The sequence below is a fragment of the Pelobates fuscus genome, chromosome 2 (assembly GCF_036172605.1).
Source record: "Pelobates fuscus isolate aPelFus1 chromosome 2, aPelFus1.pri, whole genome shotgun sequence".
NCBI lineage: Eukaryota > Metazoa > Chordata > Amphibia > Anura > Pelobatidae > Pelobates > Pelobates fuscus.
The window spans coordinates 292529352-292549926 of NC_086318.1; the positions used below are offsets into that span (position 1 = coordinate 292529352).

The window sequence follows — 20575 nt, forward strand, 5'->3', positions numbered from 1 at the left end:
AATATGCAACTTTGTTTCTACTAAATGTAGTGTTTTCACGTGGACATCACATATTCAATATGTTTTCATGTCATTCTGGACAATGTAACTGTATAGACAGTGATAGTTGTAAATGTCAAGCCACCATTAGGAACATTCTGTTGAGTCTCATGGTGCTTGTTCCAATTTAACATTCCCTCTCAGTTACCCTTTAAACAGAACTTTTATTTGTACATAATACATGTGTATTCATGTTTTGTTATATCATTTTAAGTAACACATTCTTCAAGGAAATAGTTATTTTTGGAAGGAATACATTGATATATTGTGTACAAAACAAAACAACTTAATTTACAAAAAAATTGTGTTGCCTATTCTACGTAGAGTTCAAAGCCAACCTTGCCACTATTTGCTAAAGTCCCTGGTGATAGTGGTTGTTTATTGACTACACATTTTCACAGAAAGTAACAGGAAGTTACCAGCTACCTTTGTGTACTGAGCATTATTACTCTCTGTGAGCTGCTAACTAAAACATAGTGACTGGTTTCTGAACGGTTTCCCTCAAGATTTAAAGCGGCACTGTCATGCCGAACTTACCTTTCCTCAATCTCTTCCTCTTCTCCCCCTCTCTCAGGATCTGTTATTCATTTCTTCCTGTCTTCTTTAGTTTTCTTTAAAATCATAAGACAAAGTAGAGACTCTTTGTCTTATGGAGGATTCCTCCGCTTGACCAGCTCAGATTCCCGAGCGCAAAAAAAAAAAAACAGACGAAAAAGAAAAAACCCGAGCGCACAAAAAAATAATCCATCTTCACCCATGGAGGGCTCCGCGCAGACTGAGCTCCGCAGGGCGGGGGAAGGCTTATAAAGCCTTTCCCCGCCCTGCAATTAGGCTAAGAACACTCTGATTGGTGGGTTTAAGCCAATCAGAGTGCTCTTTGTCATTTTACAAGCGTGGGAAAGTTCTTTGGAATTTTCCCACGCTTGTAAAATGACACAGAGCACTGTGATTGGATGGCTTGAAATCCATCCAATCACAGTGCTCTGTGTCATTTTACAAGCGTGGAAAAGTTCTTTGGAATTTTCCCACGCTTGTAAAATGACACAGAGCACTGTGATTGGATGGATTTCAAGCCATCCAATCACAGTGCTCTGTGTCATTTTACAAGCGTGGGAAAGTTCTTTGGAATTTTCCCACGCTTGTAAAATGACACAGAGCACTGTGATTGGATGGATTTCAAGCCATCCAATCACAGTGCTCTGTGTCATTTTACAAGCGTGGGAAAATTCCAAAGAACTTTCCCACGCTTGTAAAATGACAAAGAGCACTCTGATTGGCTTAAACCCACCAATCAGAGTGTTCTTAGCCTAATTGCAGGGCGGGGCAAGGCTTTATAAGCCTTGCCCCGCCCTGCGGAGCTCAGTCTGCGCGGAGCCCTCCATGGGTGAAGATGGATTATTTTTTTTGCGCTCGGGTTTTTTCTTTTTCGTCAGGTTTTTTTTTTGCGCTCGGGTTTTTTATTTTATTTTTAGTTCGACGGCTATGATGGTTTTTTATTTGGCCTGTTTTGGGGCTGAAAAATGAAGATTTTAGAAAAAAGAAGACGTCGAATGGTAAGCTTAATTTTACTTTACAGGTTAGCAATTTTATTCCCCCCTCACTATTTTTTAGGGTGAGGGGGGTAGGTAGGGGCATTTTTATTTGGGTGGGGGGTGGGTGACTAGGGGCTTGGGCATCCCTAGTCACCTTGATGGGGGGGGATTTACTTAGTGCCCCCACCCGCCGCCCAGGGGTGGGGGCGGGGGGAGGACAGTAGGTCCCCCCCCATTATCGTTATGGCCCCCACCCGCCGCCCAGGGGTGGGGGCCGGGGGTGGAGGACAGTAGGTCCCATCCGCCCCCTTAATACTATTATGGCCCCCACCCGCCGCCCAGGGGTGGGGGCCGGGGGAGGGGAGGACAGTAGGTCCCCCTCCCTTATTACTATTATAGCCCCCACCCGCCGCCCAGGGGTGGGGGCCGGGGGGGAGGACAGTAGGTCCCCCCCCTTATTACTATTATGGCCCCCACCCGCCGCCCAGGGGTGGGGGCCGGGGGGTGGAGGACAGTAGGTCCCCCTCCCCCCCTCATTCCCATTATGGCCCCCACCCGCCACCCAGGGGTGGGGGACTGGGGGGAGGACAGTAGGTCCCCCCCTCATTCCCATTATGGCCCCCACCCACCGTCCAGGAGTGGGGGCCGGCGGGGGAGGACAGTAGGTCCCCCCCACCCCCCTTAATACCCTTTTTTTTTACAGTGAGCTGCTCACTGTTTAGTGGACATGCCCCTACTCGCGGTATAGCGAGTAGGGGCATTGGGGAAATTTGAATCTCCCTTATGCTATTATGGGGGTCATATTGACCCTGATAGAGTGAGGGGAGGACCTGGGGGGCTAATGAAGTGGTGGGGAGCACTTCTCCCTGCCGCTTCTGTCTTTACATATTGCAAGGAGGGAGCTGCACGCCGGTAGCTCCCTCCTTGTAATAAACTGAACAAACAAACGAACACTGATACTCAGTGTTTGTTTGTTCGTTTGATTTTTTCTATTCATTCATTCGTCTGTCTGATGAATGAATGAATAGATGAAATTCCCGTTCGCATGTCCAGGTGTTTCACTGGGCATGTGCGGGAATCTCACAGTCTGTGTAGTGTGGGTAGATGACGTGTCCCACAGGGACTTCACCTACCCACACAAAGATGGCGGCGCCCTGAATATAGATCGGGGCAGAAAATAAAGAATAAAAAATAGGTAATGTGGGGGCTTAGGGGCATTTGGGGGTGACTAGGGGGTCGATTGGATGTAGTGGAGGCGGGAGGGGGGTTAAAAAAAAAACGGAATTCGGCATGACAGTGCCGCTTTAAGAAGTTAACAACTAAATTCCTACACTTCGAATAAGAAAAATATGTTGGCAATATGCCATTACATAAACAAAATTTACACATATTAACCCCTTAAGGACCAAACTTCTGGAATAGAAGGGAATCATGACAAGTCACACATGTCATGCGTCCTTAAGGGGTTAAACAAAATCAAGCTGCAATAAAATAAAAAGAAAAGAACAGATCCTTTTCATAAAATATACAATTATTTTTCTACAAATAAAATTGATTAAAATATAAGTTTTAAACTAATTGAACATTACAGAAATGAACCCAAAAGTTGCATATATATATATATATATATATATATATATATATATATATATATATAAAGCCAAAAAAAAGACCAGCACTCCCAGGATTTTCAAATAAACAAAAAGATATGACTTTACTCCGTAGTCAACGTTTCAGCACCTCTTGTGTGCTTTCATCAGGACAGCATGTGTGTGAAAAGCACACAAGAGGTGCTGAAACGTTGACTACGGAGTAAAGTAATATCTTTTTGTTTATTTGAAAATCCTGGGAGTGCTGGTCTTTTTTTTGGCTTTATGTTTATTGTGCAACCAAGCACCGGGTCATAATATTTTTTAGTAGGAGTGCAAGGCTTTTTTGCGTTTTGTATATATATATATATATATATATATATATATATATACAGTGGCGTACATACCAGGGTCAGGCCCGGCCGCCCTGCGACCCAGGTATGTACCCACAGGGCCAGCCTCTTCTGCTGGGGGGCCCAGGAGCCGGCCACCTCCGGGCCCCCCGAGGCTGGCCCTGCTGTCACCCGGCTGGCTGGCGGGCGCGCGAGGGAGCACTGTCCCCTGGGTGCTCCCTGTTCAGCTCCCTCGCGCACCGCACTGAAACCGAAGCCGGAAGATGACATCATCTTCCGGCTCCGGCATCAGTACGCGGCGTGCGAGGGAGCTGAAGAGGGAGCACCCAGGGGACAGTGCTCCCTCGCGCGCCCGCCAGCCAACCGGGTGACAGCAGGGCCAGCAACACACCTGGACCCCAGGGAATCCCCCCAGCTCTCCCACAGGTAAGGTGGCTGGGGGTATAAAAAACAAAACACACAAAAAAAAACTTTGAGTGTGTGTGTGTTAGTGAGTGTGTGTGTGTTAGTTAGTGAGTGTGTGTGTGTTAGTTAGTGAGTGTGTGTGTGTTAGTGTTAGAGTGTGTGTGTTAGTGAGTGTGTGTGTTAGTGAGTGTGTGTGTTAGTGTTAGTGAGTGTGTTAGTGAGTGTGTGTGTTAGTGAGTGTGTGTGTTAGTGTTAGTGAGTGTGTTAGTGTTAGTGAGTGTTTTAGTGTTAGTGAGAGTTTGTGTAAGTGTGTGTGTTAGTGTTAGTGAGCGTGTGTGTTAGTGAGTGTGTGTGTGTTAGTGAGTGTGTGTGTTAGTGAGTGTGTGTTAGTGAGTGTATGTTAGTGAGTGTGTTAGTGAGTGTGTTAGTGAGTGTTAGTGTTAGTGAGTGTGTGTTAGTGAGTGTGTGTTAGTGAGTGTGTGTTAGTGAGTGTGTGTTAGTGAGTGTGTTAGTGAGTGTGTTAGTGAGTGTGTTAGTGAGTGTCTGTGTGTTAGTGAGTGTGTGTGTTAGTGAGTGTGTGTGTTAGTGAGTGTGTTTGTGTTAGTGAGTGTGTTTGTGTTAGTGAGTGTGTGTGTGTTAGTGAGTGTGTGTGTGTGTGTTAGTGAGTGTGTGTGTTAGTGAGTGTGTGTGTTAGTGTTAGTGAGTGTGTTAGTGAGTGAGTGTGTTAGTGTTAGTGAGTGAGTGTGTTAGTGAGTGAGTGTGTTAGTGAGTGTGTGTGTTAGCGTGTGTGTTAGTGTGAGTGTGTGTTAGTGTGAGTGTGTGTTAGTGTGAGTGTGTGTGTGAGTGTGAGTGTGTGTGTTAGTGTGAGTGTGTGTGTGAGTGTGAGTGTGTGTGTGAGTGTGAGTGAGTGTGTTAGTGTTAGTGAGTGAGTGTGTTAGTGTTAGTGAGTGAGTGTGTTAGTGTTAGTGAGTGAGTGTGTTAGTGAGTGTGTGTGTTAGTGTTAGTGAGTGTGTGTGTTAGTGAGTGTGTGTGTTAGTGTTAGTGAGTGTGTTAGTGAGTGAGTGTGTTAGTGTTAGTGAGTGAGTGTGTTAGTGAGTGAGTGTGTTAGTGAGTGTGTTAGTGTTAGTGAGTGTGTGTGTTAGTGTGAGTGTGTGTGTTAGTGAGTGTGTTAGTGTTAGTGAGTGTGTGTGTGTTAGTGTTAGTGAGTGTGTGTGTTAGTGAGTGTGTGTGTTAGTGTGTGTGTTAGTGTGAGTGTGTGTTAGTGTGAGTGTGTGTGAGTGTGTGTGTTAGTGTGAGTGTGTGTGTTAGTGTGAGTGTGTGTGTTAGAGTGAGTGTGTTAGTGTTAGTGAGTGAGTGTGTTAGTGTTAGTGAGTGAGTGTGTTAGTGAGTGAGTGTGTTAGTGAGTGTGTGTGTTAGTGTTAGTGAGTGTGTTTGTTAGTGTTAGTGAGTGTGTTAGTGAGTGAGTGTGTTAGTGTTAGTGAGTGAGTGTGTTAGTGAGTGAGTGTGTTAGTGAATGTGTTAGTGTTAGTGAGTGTGTGTGTTAGTGTGAGTGTGTGTGTTAGTGTTAGTGAGTGTGTTAGTGTTAGTGAGTGTGTGTGTGTTAGTGTTAGTGAGTGTGTGTGTTAGTGAGTATGTGTGTTAGTGAGTGTGTGTGTTAGTGAGTGTGTGTGTTAGTGTGTGTGTTAATGTGAGTGTGTGAGTGTGAGTGTGTGTGTTAGTGTGAGTGTGTGTGTTAGTGTGAGTGTGTGTGTTAGTGTGAGTGTGTTAGAGTGAGTGTGTTAGTGTTAGTGAGTGAGTGTGTTAGTGTTAGTGAGTGTGTTAGTGAGTGTGTGTGTTAGTGAGTGTGTGTGTGTGTTAGTGAGTGAGTGTGTTAGTGAGTGAGTGTGTTAGTGAGTGAGTGTGTTAGTGTTAGTGAGTGTGTGTGTGTTAGTGTGAGTGTGTGTGTTAGTGTTAGTGAGTGTGTTAGTGTTAGTGAGTGTGTGTGTTAGTGTTAGTGAGTGTGTGTGTTAGTGAGTGTGTGTGTTAGTGAGTGTGTGTTAGTGAGTGTGTGTGTTAGTGAGTGTGTGTGTTAGTGAGTGTGTGTGTTAGTGTTAGAGTGAGTGAGTGTGTGTGTGTGTGTGTGTCTTAAGCACTTACCTTTCTCCAGCGCCGGACTCCCTTACTGCTGGGGATCTCTCCGTCCCCATCCGCCTCTCAGCTCCGAATGCACATGCGTGGCAAGAGCCACGCGCGCATTCAAACCGCCCATAGGAAAGCATTACTCAATGCTTTCCTATGGACGTTCAGCGTCTTATCACTGTGATTTTCACAGTGAGAATCGCAGAAAATCCTCTAGCGGCTGTCAATGAGACAGCCACTAGAGGCTGGATTAACCCTCAGTGAAACATAGCAGTTTCTCTGAAACTGCTATGTTTTCAGCTGCAGGGTTAAAACTAGAGAGACCTGGCACCCAGACCACTTCATTGAGCTGATGTGATCTGGATGTCTGTAGTGGTCCTTTAAGTGTATGTGTTTATGCATGCACTGGCATACATACCGCGGTCGCACGGGTTTCAGCCCTGCGACCAGGTGCCCGCCGCCATGTGTTGCGGCCCCAGCCTGCGCAGAGTAAGCGCTCGCGCGGGGGGAGGGGGTGGGCCCGGATCAGTTTTCGCACCGGGGCCCCATGTGTACGCCACTGTATATATATATGTATGTGTATTACATGTTTACCAGTTACATGTTTACTAGTTCAATACTTACATATACATGGGCTGTAGCTGTAAGTGGGATGTCTTCTGAGGTCCCTGATATCCATAAGAGTCAAAACCACCTATGAAATCAACTGCAATAAAAGAGAAAATATATTCATTACCAAAGTTACCTCGGGCAGAGCTCAACAATCCATCAGTAGTGAACTTCCAGGCTTATCTGACAGTCTGCTAATAATCAGTAAGAGTAACTAATTGCCTAAATGTACCAAAAATGATCCTGTTTCCAACGGATATTAGATGATAATGGAGACAAAGTGCAAGGAAGATAAATCATTTTCACACTTCTTAGCTGACAGGTGCTATTAATAATGTAATTCATGTATGAGGCACAGATGTATTCAATTGGGAATATAGTACTATCTTATAAGAAGTCATCAGTAGAGGAAAAAAGAGCTTACAATCCAGAAGAGAGTTCATGTTAATTTTAGAATAAACTATTGATAAGTAACGTAGAATGTATCTCTCATAAATAATGTCTCTCTCACCAAAAGGGTACATTTTGATTATTTATGCAGTTTAAAAACGGCAACAGCAATTACGTCTTCCTATCCTTATTAGTAAATATTTAACATATGAGCATGTAAACATGACATTTTCTTTTTCAGATTATCTCTGGATGAGCTTTGAACTTTACATCACAAAAAGACCTAAACCTGACTAAAATGTAATGTCTGTCAAGAATGTGTCTAGAAAAGATCTACAATAAACTAAAATATGCAAATGTCTTGGCAATGTATTAACCATTAAAAAACACAACAAACTATCTTGTTAATTATTTACTATATTGAATTGTTATATTGTGAACAAATCAATAAAAAGATAAATAAAAAGATAAATAATAAAAAAACACAACTGACAAAAAAATACAATACTGCACTAGTATATTATTATATAATATATTACAGTGTTTATTTTGATGTCTATCTCTTACAATTTATGACAAATGTTTAACCTAGTGGGGATTTTCGTTGTACCCATACCCGTATATATGATCTTTAAATGTATTTATGAAATAGTTATAATATTGATTGTTCATCGTCAGGGTAAATATCTTTATGGGTGGCTATATCAGTCCTTATCATCCTTGATGGAAACCTAGCTACTTAGTAACTTTATTGAATGCGTTTATATTTGCTATATATCATTTAGATAAATGAAAATAGTTTACGCTATCTGAGGAACTAGATTCTTATTTTGGTTAAAAAAGTATTCGTTTATTATAGACATAGTCTGTATTTTCATCTTATTGCATAGTATTTAATGTCTTTTATCCATAAATATTTTTATACTAATATTGGGGTACAATTTAGATAATTCATTTTAATTCCTTGTTAATCTTTTCTAAATTTACTCTACTGACATGTATTATGGTATTGCCGTTTGATTTCCCATGTAGCTTTGCCCTAACTATCCCCGATCACGTGACACTTAAATTTTACAAATATTTCGATATCAAAACCTTGTTTTTGATATATAAATATATTATATGGTATATATAAGCCTTTCCTATATAACTGCAAAGATTCAACCTGTTTTAATTATGTTTTAATAATGTGTTTTAATACTTGTCTGCAATTGGTGGAACCACTTTTTGACGCCAATTTGAACCACTGTATATTCTTATAAATGCTGTTTCATGCCAGGTATATTGTTCTATTACCATTTTGATAAAGCCTTAAAGGTGAAACGCGTTAATGGTTTTAAATTGTATATTTTAAAACAATAAAAGTTATTTTTGGTTACCTTTTTTATAGGACCAATCTTTTACTTATTTTATTGAGTTTTATATACACTTTTATTATTATTTTTTCCTGGCATTTTATTGTAACCTGATTCAAGAAATTCATAGGTGGGGATAATTCCACCAGTGCTGTGTCAATAGAGCAGTATTCCCTGCTCTACACTTGTAGTATATTTTATTTTATCTATTTTATTTATTTTCAAATTAAGAGCACTATTGCTGTTTTATATATATATATATATATATATATATATATATATATATATATATATATATATATATATATATATATATATATATATATATACTGTGGAATACGACGGAACCAAAGCCGGATGGACGGACTCACTTCTCCAGCATATCCTTTAGCGGGGATCATACCGCTAAGCGCCCTCCATCCTAGAGCTGGCCTAAGCTCCGCCAAATGTGAGTGTGTTATCCTCCTTTTTACCTATTTTTCCTTTGGATCTACAATATTTCACCATTGACAGTTTGTCATGTTTTTTATCTTCACATATACAGATTATCTACAACCCGGACGGATCAACTCCTGAGGATTGTACACACACCCTATGCAAATATCAGTGAAACGTTTTATTGAATTTTATTGAACATTTTACTACTTGGATGGACTTGGTTTAATTCACTTTTTTCTGTTGTTTTAATAGAGACTATATGTATTTGGCTTACTTATTGCTGTCTATTCACTCAGACCATTTGGTCTGATTTCTATGGTACTAATCTCTGTACCCTAGCACAGCCCTTACCCCCTCTTTTTTTTTTATTTCTCATCTTATCAAGGGTCTTGAGGGATTCCCTTTCTAGGGTTGCTGCTTATACCTCTGTTACTTAGCGCAGACTCTTCTTCCTTGTTTTTATGTGTGTCAGAATGTCTGTCTGTGTGTGTGTTTGTGCGTCAGTATGTTTGTCTGTGTGTGTGTGTGTGCCAGTGTGTCAATTAGGGTGTCAGTGTGTGTGCCAGTGTGGGTGATTGTGTGAAAGTATGTCTGAGTGTGTGTCAGTATGTCTGTGTGTGTGTGTCAGTATGTCTGTCTCTGTGTCAGTATGTCTGTCTGTGTGTCAGTATGTCTCTCAGTGTGTCTGTGTGTGTGTCAGTATGTCTCTCAGTGTGTCTGTGTGTGTGTGTCAGTATGTCTGTTTTTAGCCAGTATATGTCTGAATTTAGCCAGTATATTTATGTTTCTCTATGTAGTCTCTGTGTATCTGTGCATCTGCATGTGTGTCATTGTGTGTGTGTTTATGTGTAAGTGTTTGTATCTGTGTGTATGTGTATCTGCATGTGTGTCAGGTTGTGTATCTGTGTGTCTATATGTGTGTCAGTGTGTGTGTCTGTATGTTATCATTGTATGTATTTGTGCATATGTATAAAGTCAGTGTGTGAACCTGTGTGTGTATATCTGTCTGTGTATCTGTATAAAGTTAGTGTGTTTATCTGTGTATCTGCATGTGTGTCATTTGTGCATCAGTGTGTCTGTATGTGTCAGTGTTTATATCTGCGTATCTGCACTTGTTTTAGTGTGTGTGTGTATCTGTGTGTGTATGTGTAGTGATGTACCAAACTGTCCACCGGCGAACAGTTCCCGGCGAAATTAGCGTGTTCGCGTTCGCCACGGCGGGCGGACACATGCGCAGTTCGATCCGCCCCCTATTCGTCATCATTGGGCAAACTTTGAACCTGTGCCTCTCGGTCAGCAGACACATTCCAGCCAATCAGCAGCACTCCCTCCCTTCCACACCCTCCAACCTCCCTCCCAGCATCCATTTTCGATTCATTCGGAAGATGCATGCTTAGTGAGAGGAGGGAAAGTTTAGCTGGTGCTGATTAGATAGGGAAATTGATAGCTAGGCTAGGGTATTCAGTGTCCACTACAATCCTGAAGGACTCATCTGATCTCTGCTGTAAGGACAGCACCCCAAAAAGCCCTTTTTAGGGCTATAACATCAGGCTGCTTTTTTTTTTTCCTGTGTAATGTAATTGCAGGTGCCTGCCTGCCAGCTTCTGTGTGAGGTTCACATTGGATACTGTGCCTACTTGCCCAGTGCCACAACTCATATCTGTTTTAACAATAGGTTAAGCTTTACATTTAAAATAAATATTTTTTTTCACTGTAATAGAAGAGCAGTTGCCTACCTGCCAGCTTCTGTGTGAGGTTCACATTGGATACTGTGCCCACTTGCCCAGTGCCACCACTCATATCTGTTTTAACAATTGGTTAAGCTTTAGATTTAAAATAAATAATTTGTTTTCATTGTAATAGAAGAGCAGTTGCCTGCCTGCCAGCTTCTGTGTGAGGTTCACATTGGATACTGTGCCTACTTGCCCAGTGCCACCACTCATATCTGTTTTAACAATTGGTTAAGCTTTACATTTAAAATAAATATTTTTTTTTCACTGTAATAGAAGAGCAGTTGCCTGCCTGCCAGCTTCTGTGTGAGGTTCACATTGGATACTGTGCCCACTTGCCCAGTGCCACCACTCATATCTGTTTTAACAATTGGTTAAGTTTTAGATTTAAAATAAATAATTTGTTTTCACTGTAATAGAAGAGCAGTTGCCTGCCTGCCAGCTTCTGTCTCAGGTTGGATGCCTTGCCCATTTGCACAGTCAGTGCCACCACTCATATCTGTTTTAACAATTGGTTAAGCTTTAGATTTTAAATAAATAATTTTTTTCACTGTTATAGAAGAGCAGTTGCCTGCCTGCCAGCTTCTGTGTCAGGTTGGATGCCTTGCCCATTTGCACAGTCAGTGCCACCACTCATATCTGTTTTAACAATAGCTTAAGCTTTGGATTTTAAAGAAATCATTTTTTTTCACTGTAATAGAAGATCAGTTAGTAGTCTGCAAGCATCTGGGTGTCAGGCCTACTTCAGCGTGTGCTCTGCAGACCTGTGCCAGCGTGCTTTGACAGTTGCCAATCATATCTGGTGTCTCTTTAGCGTGCTTTTACAAAGAAAAAAGGTTTCCAGTGTAAGCTAATAGCAGACAGTCAGTGTCCTTCAAGCGACTCTGTCAGGCCTTCCTTCAGCGTGTGCCCTGCACAACCCTGCCAGCGTACTTTGACAGTTGCCACTCATATCTGGTGTCTCTATAGCGTGCTTTTACAACCAAAATTTTGTTTCCACTGTAATAGAAGAGCAGTTGCCTGCCTGCCAGCTTCTGTGTGAGGTTCACATTGGATACTGTGCCTACTTGCCCAGTGCCACCACTCATATCTGTTTTAACAATTGGTTAAGCTTTAGATTTAAAATAAATAATTTGTTTTCACTGTAATAGAAGAGCAGTTGCCTGCCTGCCAGCTTCTGTGTCAGGTTGGATGCCTTGCCCATTTGCACAGTCAGTGCCACCACTCATATCTGTTTTAACAATTGGTTAAGCTTTAGATTTTAAATAAATATTTTTTTTCACTGTAATAGAAGAGCAGTTGCCTGCCTGCCAGCTTCTGTGTGAGGTTCACATTGGATACTGTGCCCACTTGCCCAGTGCCACCACTCATATCTGTTTTAACAATTGGTTAAGCTTTAGATTTTAAATAAATAATTTTTTTTCACAGTAATAGAAGAGCAGTTGCCTGCCTGCCAGCTTCTGTGTCAGGTTGGATGCCTTGCCCATTTGCACAGTCAGTGCCACCACTCATATCTGTTTTAACAATTGGTTAAGCTTTAGATTTTAAATAAATGATTTTTTTCACTGTAATAGAAGAGCAGTTGCCTGCCTGCCAGCTTCTGTGTGAGGTTCACATTGGATACTGTGCCCACTTGCCCAGTGCCACCACTCATATCTGTTTTAACAATTGGTTAAGCTTTAGATTTAAAATAAATAATTTGTTTTCACCATAATAGAAGAGCAGTTGCCTGCCTGCCAGCTTCTGTGTCAGGTTGGATGCCTTGCCCATTTGCACAGTCAGTGCCACCACTCATATCTGTTTTAACAATTGGTTAAGCTTTAGATTTTAAATAAATATTTTTTTTCACTGTAATAGAAGAGCAGTTGCCTGCCTGCCAGCTTCTGTGTGAGGTTCACATTGGATACTGTGCCCACTTGCCCAGTGCCACCACTCATATCTGTTTTAACAATTGGTTAAGCTTTAGATTTTAAATAAATAATTTTTTTCACAGTAATAGAAGAGCAGTTGCCTGCCTGCCAGCTTCTGTGTCAGGTTGGATGCCTTGCCCATTTGCACAGTCAGTGCCACCACTCATATCTGTTTTAACAATTGGTTAAGCTTTCGATTTTAAATAAATATTTTTTTTCACAGTAATAGAAGAGCAGTTGCCTGCCTGCCAGCTTCTGTGTGAGGTTCACATTGGATACTGTGCCTACTTGCCCAGTGCCACCACTCATATCTGTTTTAACAATAGCTTAAGCTTTAGATTTAAAAGAAATAATTTTTTTTCACTGTAATAGAAGAGCAGTTAGTTGTCTGCAAGCGTCTGGGTGTCAGGCCTACTTCAGCGTGTGCTCTGTAGACCTGTTCCAGCGTGCTTTGACAGTTGCCAATCATATTTGGTGTCTCTATAGCGTGCTTTTAAAACCATAATTTGTTTTTCACTGTTATAGATTGAATAGCAGTTACTTGTCTTCAAGCGGGTGTCTCAGGCCTACAGTGTGTGCTCTGCAGAACTGTTCCAGTGCACATTGCCAATCATATCTGGTGTCTCTATAGCGTGCTTTTAAAACCAAAATTTGTTTTTCACTGTTATAGATTGAATAGCAGTTACTTGTCTTCAAGCGGGTGTCTCAGGCCTACAGTGTGTGCTCTGCAGAACTGTTCCAGTGCACATTGCCAATCATATCTGGTGTCTCTATAGCGTGCTTTTAAAACCAAAATTTATTTTTCACTGTTATAGATTGAATAGCAGTTACTTGTCTTCAAGCGGGTGTCTCAGGCCTACAGTGTGTGCTCTGCAGAACTGTTACAGTTCACATTGCCAATCATATCTGGTCTCACAGTAGCTTGCACGCATAGTACCACTAATCCCCAAAAAAATGACAGGCAGAGGCAGGCCACCCCGCAGGGGCTGTCGTGGTCGTGGTGCTGTGATTCCCTTTTGCCCTAGAATAATGCCCAGTTTTCAGAAGCCACGTACCCTGAACTTGAAAAGTTCTGAGGACATAGTTGACTGGCTAACACAGGACACCCAATCTTGTACAGCCTCCGCTCGGAACCTTGACGCACCATCCTCCTCCAGCTTAGCTTCAGGCACCTCTCAAGATAGCACTCACCCGCCTGCCGCCACCACCAAAACTAGCACCACAGCCGCTTTACTTGGTATGTCAGAGGAGTTATTCACACACCCGTTTGAAGAAATGAGTGATGCGCAACCATTATTGCTAGAGGTTGTAGATAACAGGGATATGTCTCAGGCAGGCAGCATTAAACACATGGAGGTACGGTGTGATGATGATGATGTTGTACCCGCTGCTGCTTCCTTTTCTGAGTTGTCAGATACAAGCGAAGCGGTTGATGATGACGATGCGTCCATGGATGTCACGTGGGTGCCCGCTCGGCAAGAAGAAGAACAGGGCAAAAGTTCAGATGGGGAGACAGAGAGGAGGAGGAGACGAGTTGGAAGCAGGGGGGGGTCATCGCAAGGAGCTAGTGGCACAGTCAGACAGCATGCATCGGCACCCGGGGTCAGCCCGACAGCACGCCAATCAACGCATGCTGTGTCCACCACCAGAATGCCGTCATTGCAGAGCTCAGCAGTGTGGCATTTTTTTTGTGTGTCTGCCTCTGACAACAGCGATGCCATTTGCAACCTGTGCCAAAGGAAACTGAGTCATGGGAGGTCCAACACCCACCTAGGTACAACTGCTTTGCGTAGGCACATGATCTCACATCACAAACGCCTATGGGATCAACACATGAGTACAAGCAGCACGCCTACTCTAAGCCGCCATCCTCCTCCTGGTCCAGCATCTTCAGCCACGTCAACCACTGCTGTCCTTCTTGCCCCCTCTCAACCATCTGCCACTCCGTCTCCCGCCTTGAGCAGTTCCCGCTCATCTGCCCACAGTCTTGTGTTTCTGTCAAGGACATGTTTGAGCGTAAGAAGCCAATGTCACCAAGTCACCCCCTTGCCCAGCGTCTGACAGCTGGCTTGTCCGAACTATTAGCCCGCCAGCTTTTACCATACAATCTGGTTGAGTCTGAGGCGTTCAAAAAATTTGTAGCTATTGGGACACCGCAGTGGAAGGTACCCGGCCGGAATTTCTTTTCACAAAAGGCAATCCCCAACTTGTACTCGATTGTGCAAAAGGAAGTCATGGCATGTCTGGCACACAGTGTTGGGGCAAGGGTCCATCTGACCACTGATACCTGGTCTGCAAAGCATGGTCAGGGCAGGTATATCACCTACACTGCGCATTGGGTAAACCTGCTGACGGCTGACAAGCAAGGAATGCGTGGCATTGCAGTGGAGTTGGTGACACCGCCACGAATTGCAGGCAGTCCTGCTGCCACCTCCTCTACTCCTCCTACTCCATCCTCTTCCATAACCTCCTCGGCTGAGTCCTCTTGTGCCGCTGCTTCTTGCTCCACATCAACGGCACCCCCCCAGCTCCCCAGGTACTATTCCACATCCCGGATACGGCAGTGTCACGCCGTCTTGGGTTTGACTTGCTTGAAAGCAGAGAGTCACACCGGACAAGCACTCCTGTCCGCCCTGAACGCACAGGTGGAAAAGTGGCTGACTCCGCAGCAACTGGATATCGGCAAAGTGGTGTGTGACAACGGAAAAAATTTGATAGCGGCATTGAAGTTGGGCAAGTTGACACATGTGCCGTGCATGGCACATGTGTGTAATCTGATCGTACAACGCTTTGTGCATAAGTACACAGGCTTACAGGACGTCCTGAAGCAGGCCAGGAAGGTGTGTGGCCATTTCAGGCGTTCCTACACGGCCATGGCTCACTTTGCCGATATCCAGCGGCGAAACAGCATGCCAGTGAGGCGCTTGATTTGCGACAGCCCTACACGTTGGAATTCAACACTCCTAATGTTCGACCGCGTGCTCCAACAAGAAAAAGCTGTTAATGAATATTTGTATGACCGGGGTGCTAGGACAGCCTCTAGGGAGCTGGGAATTTTTTTGCCACGTTACTGGACGCTCATGCGCAATGCCTGTAGGCTCATGCGTCCTTTTTTTTTTTTTTTTCAACGTATATTAAAATTTTTAGTATACAAATGTAAAAACATATCCCATGCTTTACTCATTTTACAGTACAACTGTACACATGCAACATAAAAGAAATCACTGAAATTCAACAACACAAAGCTTACATGGGCTTTGATGTGTTTGCCAAAATGCATGTATTTGTAGCCCAGATATAACAGTGGCTATAATTAACCTATGTAAACTTGTCACATCTGGCACACTTATACATTACTAAACACAGAATAGTAGTGAACTAAAAAACAAATTAAAAAATTCTGGTATTTGAAGAATATATTCAAATCATTTGTTTTCTGCCTACATTTTGTCATTCAGTTTTCAATTCAGTACAAATAGATGTTCAGTGAATAAACAGCTTAATATGGGGTTGTTGCTTGCTACAAAACAGACAGTTATGCTTTCTTCAGAAAACAATTATTGAACATTTGAAACTCCCATAGAAAGTATGGCTTTCAACTTACTGAGACAAATTAAAATTTCAGCTTTGATGTTCAGCACATTACATGTATTTTTTTCAATATTTCGCTAAAACATAACAGTTAAAAAAAAACAAAAAACGTAAATATAACAAAACTACAAAATTTATGCAAAAGGTTGAGGTCCTGCAGTAAAATGTTGATCAGATAAGAAGTTAGGTGGTATTATTTGTGAAAGCGGGTAAGAGAAGAGATTGGCTGGGTCAATGGACAATGGATTTACTGCATGAGTAGGGGGCAACATACCATGCCAGCAAGGGTAGGCCTCTTCTGGATACAATGGAAAAGATGGATATGGGAGACCTGCTGGAACAGTATTTGGCACATGGAGAGGTGGCATAATATTAGCACCCTGACTCTCTCCTATAATTACAGAGAATTCTCCTGGGAACTGAAGGCCATTGCTCAAATTTTGGAGCATATTCATGATCTCAGGCATGCCAACTTCCTCTCCTGTATCCGCAGAATTCTGATTCCACTGCTCAAAATTTGGGAAACCTGGAGGAGGGAGCCCTTACTCGGCCATTTGTCTCTCCTCTCGTTCAACATCTGCTAATATGTCAGAGAAAATATCATCTGGGATATCCAAACCTTCTTTATGTTTCTTGGAAGATTTTTTGGGATAAGCTGTCCAGGTAGGATGGCTTGGAAGAAGCAAGATCAGAAGCAGAATAGGATGGTTGTCTTCCAAACCTGGACCTCCCAAAGGACGCAATCTTTGAGGGATGGGTTGGCCGGCAGGTAGAGGCACTAGGAACGCCTCCATGCCATGACTTCTGATGATTGCATATCTCAGCTTCCGATTAAGATAAGAATACAGCCGAGCATATGAAACTGCATCACTTGACGTTCTTTGATTCAGTCGGATCACACACATGTCCTTGGTGCACTCTGGCCAGATACGATCCACATATTCCCAAACAGACTCTTGCAAAATGCATCCTTCGGATGATAACACTTTTGGTAAATCCTGGCAAAGATGACTGCTATAACCAGACTCTGGCGTGGCTGTAACTTTAAACTGCTTTATAGAGAACATGTGAAGGAATCCCTTCCACACACTTGAGTCTGCTGGATCTGTGAGTCTAGTATCTGGATCATACAATTTCTTGTTCTTCTTTTCAATGCATGAAGAATGTTGATTGCCATTAGTTATATGGTGTTTCCATATTTTCTCTGGTTTCTTGGTAATTACCCATTGGCTTAAGTCAGCATCACCTGGGGGGTTTATCAGCCCTTTGCATATAAGGCAGTCCTGATCTAAAAGGTGGCTCTTGTGTTGGGATGTTGTGTCCCTTTTCTCTGAGATGCAATCCTGCTGAGAATCCTGAGGCTGCCACACAGAATCAGACAGATCCTCTAGGGTCAAGTTCTGATCGGGCACGGTATCAATTTCAATTAACCCCTTGTGTGTCAGCTTTGTCATCTGAATCTGGTATGGCTGTCTTTCCTCTTTCTCGATTAGTTCCAGTGCATGTTTTCTCTTTTGAATTCTCCAGTTGGCCAGCTCCTGTGCAGCCATTTACGTTGCACTCATTAGAACCAAACACTGTGGGGTGATTTTTGGCCCCCACCCACCGCGCAGGGGTGGGGGCCGAGGGGGGGAGGACAGTAGGTCCCCCCATTGTGATTTATGGCCCCCACCCACCGCGCAGGGGTTGGGGAGGACAGTAGCTCCCCCCAGTGTGTATCATGGGCTTTGAGGACAGGTGTCAATCCATACCTGCCAAGTGACCCTATGTAGGGGTAACAGTTTGCTCTGTGTCAGTGTGTATCATGGTCTCTGTGGACGGGGAACAGTCTCTATTCTGCTCTGTGTCAGTGTGTATCATGGACTCTGTGGACAGGGAACAGTCCCTATTCTGCTCTGTGTCAGTGTGTATCAGGGGTTTTGAGGACAGGTGTCAATCCATATCTGCCAAGTGACCCTATGTAGGAGGAACAGTCCCTATTCTGCTCTGTGTCAGTGTGTATCAGGGGCTTTGAGGACAGGTGTCAATCCATACCTGCCAAGTGACCCTATGTAGGGGGGGGCAGTCTCTATTCTGCTCTGTGTCAGTGTGTATCATGGTCTCTGTGGACGGTGAACAGTCTCTATTCTGCTCTGTGTCAGTGTGTATCATGGTCTCTGTGGACAGGGAACAGTCTCTATTCTGCTCTGTGTCAGTGTGTATCAGGGGTTTTGAGGACAGGTGTCAATCCATATCTGCCAAGTGACCCTATGTAGGGGGAACAGTCCATATTCTGCTCTGTGTCAGTGTGTATCAGTGGCTTTGAGGACAGGTGTCAATCCATATCTGCCAAGTGACCCTATGTAGGGGGAACAGTCCCTATTCTGCTCTGTGTCAGTGTGTATCAGGGGTTTTGAGGACAGGTGTCAATCCATATCTGCCAAGTGACCCTATGTAGGGGGAACAGTCCCTATTCTGCTCTGTGTCAGTGTGTATCATGGTTTCTGTGGACGGTGAACAGTCTCTATTCTGCTCTGTGTCAGTGTGTATCATGGTCTCTGTGGACAGGGAACAGTCTCTATTCTGCTCTGTGTCAGTGTGTATCAGGGGTTTTGAGGACAGGTGTCAATCCATATCTGCCAAGTGACCCTATGTAGGGGGAACAGTCCCTATTCTGCTCTGTGTCAGTGTGTATCATGGTCTCTGTGGACGGTGGACAGTCTCTATTCTGCTCTGTGTCAGTGTGTATCATGGTCTCTGTGGACAGGGAACAGTCTCTATTCTGCTCTGTGTCAGTGTGTATCAGGGGTTTTGAGGACAGGTGTCAATCCATATCTGCCAAGTGACCCTATGTAGGGGGAACAGTCCCTATTCTGCTCTGTGTCAGTGTGTATCAGGGGTTTTGAGGACAGGTGTCAATCCATATCTGCCAAGTGACCCTATGTAGGGGGAACAGTCTCTATTCTGCTCTGTGTCAGTGTGTATCAGGGCTGGGCTTTGAGGACAGGTGTCAATGTTAGGTGATTTCTGCCCTTTATGGATTAAAAGCAGTCTCTGCATCAACTGTGCAATTTTCCATGGGAGTTTTGCCATGGATCCCCCTCCGGCATGCCACAGTCCAGGTGTTAGTCCCCTTGAAACAACTTTTCCATCACTATTGTGGCCAGAAAGAGTCCCTGTTGTTTTTAAAATTCGCCTGCCCATTGAAGTCAATGGCGGTTCGCGCGGTTCGCCGGTTCGCGAACATTTGCGGAAGTTCGCGTTCGCCGTTCGCGAACCGAAAATTTCGGGTTCGCGACAACACTATGTATGTGTATCACAATGCGTGTGTGGTAATGTATGTGTACATGTGCATACATCTCAGCATTCAAAACACCAACACAACACATAAGTACATCCCTGCATTTAAAATTTAACACTACATAAAAACAGAGTCACTACATAAAAACAGAGTCCTGCATTCAAATTCTAACTCCGCATACAAACATACCCCATTTAGAAAAACATAATCCATACAAAAACATGCTGACATTCAAACACACAAACACTGCTCAGTACTAAATACAACCCTGAAAGCCTGGGAAAAAGGTAGGGCGCCAGCTGTCAAAGCATTGTTGGAGTTGCAAGACAGATGGCAATCTATCATTTGGCCACACTTGCGATTGTGGGACCCAAATAATTCTTGCACCAGGTCCCTCTCTACTTTAGTTCTGCTACTGCATTGGGGAGTAGAGGACGTGATTGCATGTCAGGGAGTGGGGGACATATTGCCTTAATTGTATTTCTCAAGGTCAAGAGATACTTACTTATTAGACAAGTGGAAAGTCGTAGTGGTATGGCAACTTACAATTCTAGCCTATATATTCTGCCTTTCTAGATATGACTGAAATCTTACAGTGCTCCATTTTTTCATAAATCCCCACTGTAGTTAGCTTAGAATGTGTTTTCTCAACCATCCATTGTTGGATGGATCAAATCTATTTTTCCGAAAGGTTACATTTGATGCTAGCCAGTTTTTAATGAATCGTTTTTAATGAATTTAATTTTACAGCAAGTATTCAGTAACAAACTTAGTCTCTGTTTTGGCAGCTGTAAGGGATTTTCCCTGATTCTGGCCAACATAATAGATAAGCTTTCAGAGATTCCTTAGGCACAATCATTTCTTAAGCATTCCCTGTGAAAGTATGAAAAGTATTGAGATTAACATAGTTTGGGATTTTGTTTTCTGAGTATTCACTATAATTATAGTGTGGTGGCGCAATGCATTGAAGTATGGCATTCATTTTATTGGCCATTTTATAGAACAAAAAGCTTTGTTTAGAGCTGTACAGAACATGTAGTTGTCATGAAAATGGCAAGGTACTCATTTCTATGTCAAATAACAAAAGAACTGGGGTGTGATTTTATATAGATGACTGACAGAGTCACTGTATACATTCAATTTAATCCACTTGTTCTTTTCGCTTAGAGGCTAAAATTAAAGGCAACAAGCTCGGATAGGTTAATGCTCAAAGTAAAGACATGGCAGAAGTAATCA

At 43.1% G+C, this 20575-nt stretch overlaps 1 protein-coding gene across 3 annotated transcripts in view; it reads right to left on the reverse strand.

Annotated features, from left to right (window-relative positions):
• Positions 1–20575, reverse strand: part of NKAIN2 (sodium/potassium transporting ATPase interacting 2) — a 1209657-nt gene that overhangs the window by 21361 nt on the left and 1167721 nt on the right. For 2 of the 3 annotated variants that reach the window (XM_063441261.1, XM_063441259.1), the window contains one exon: positions 6661–6742. In XM_063441261.1, the coding sequence (XP_063297331.1) occupies positions 6661–6742 (82 nt within the window). Of the gene's footprint in view, positions 1–6656; positions 6743–20575 lie in introns of those variants that run through there. The other variant, XM_063441260.1, reaches the window with a different exon arrangement.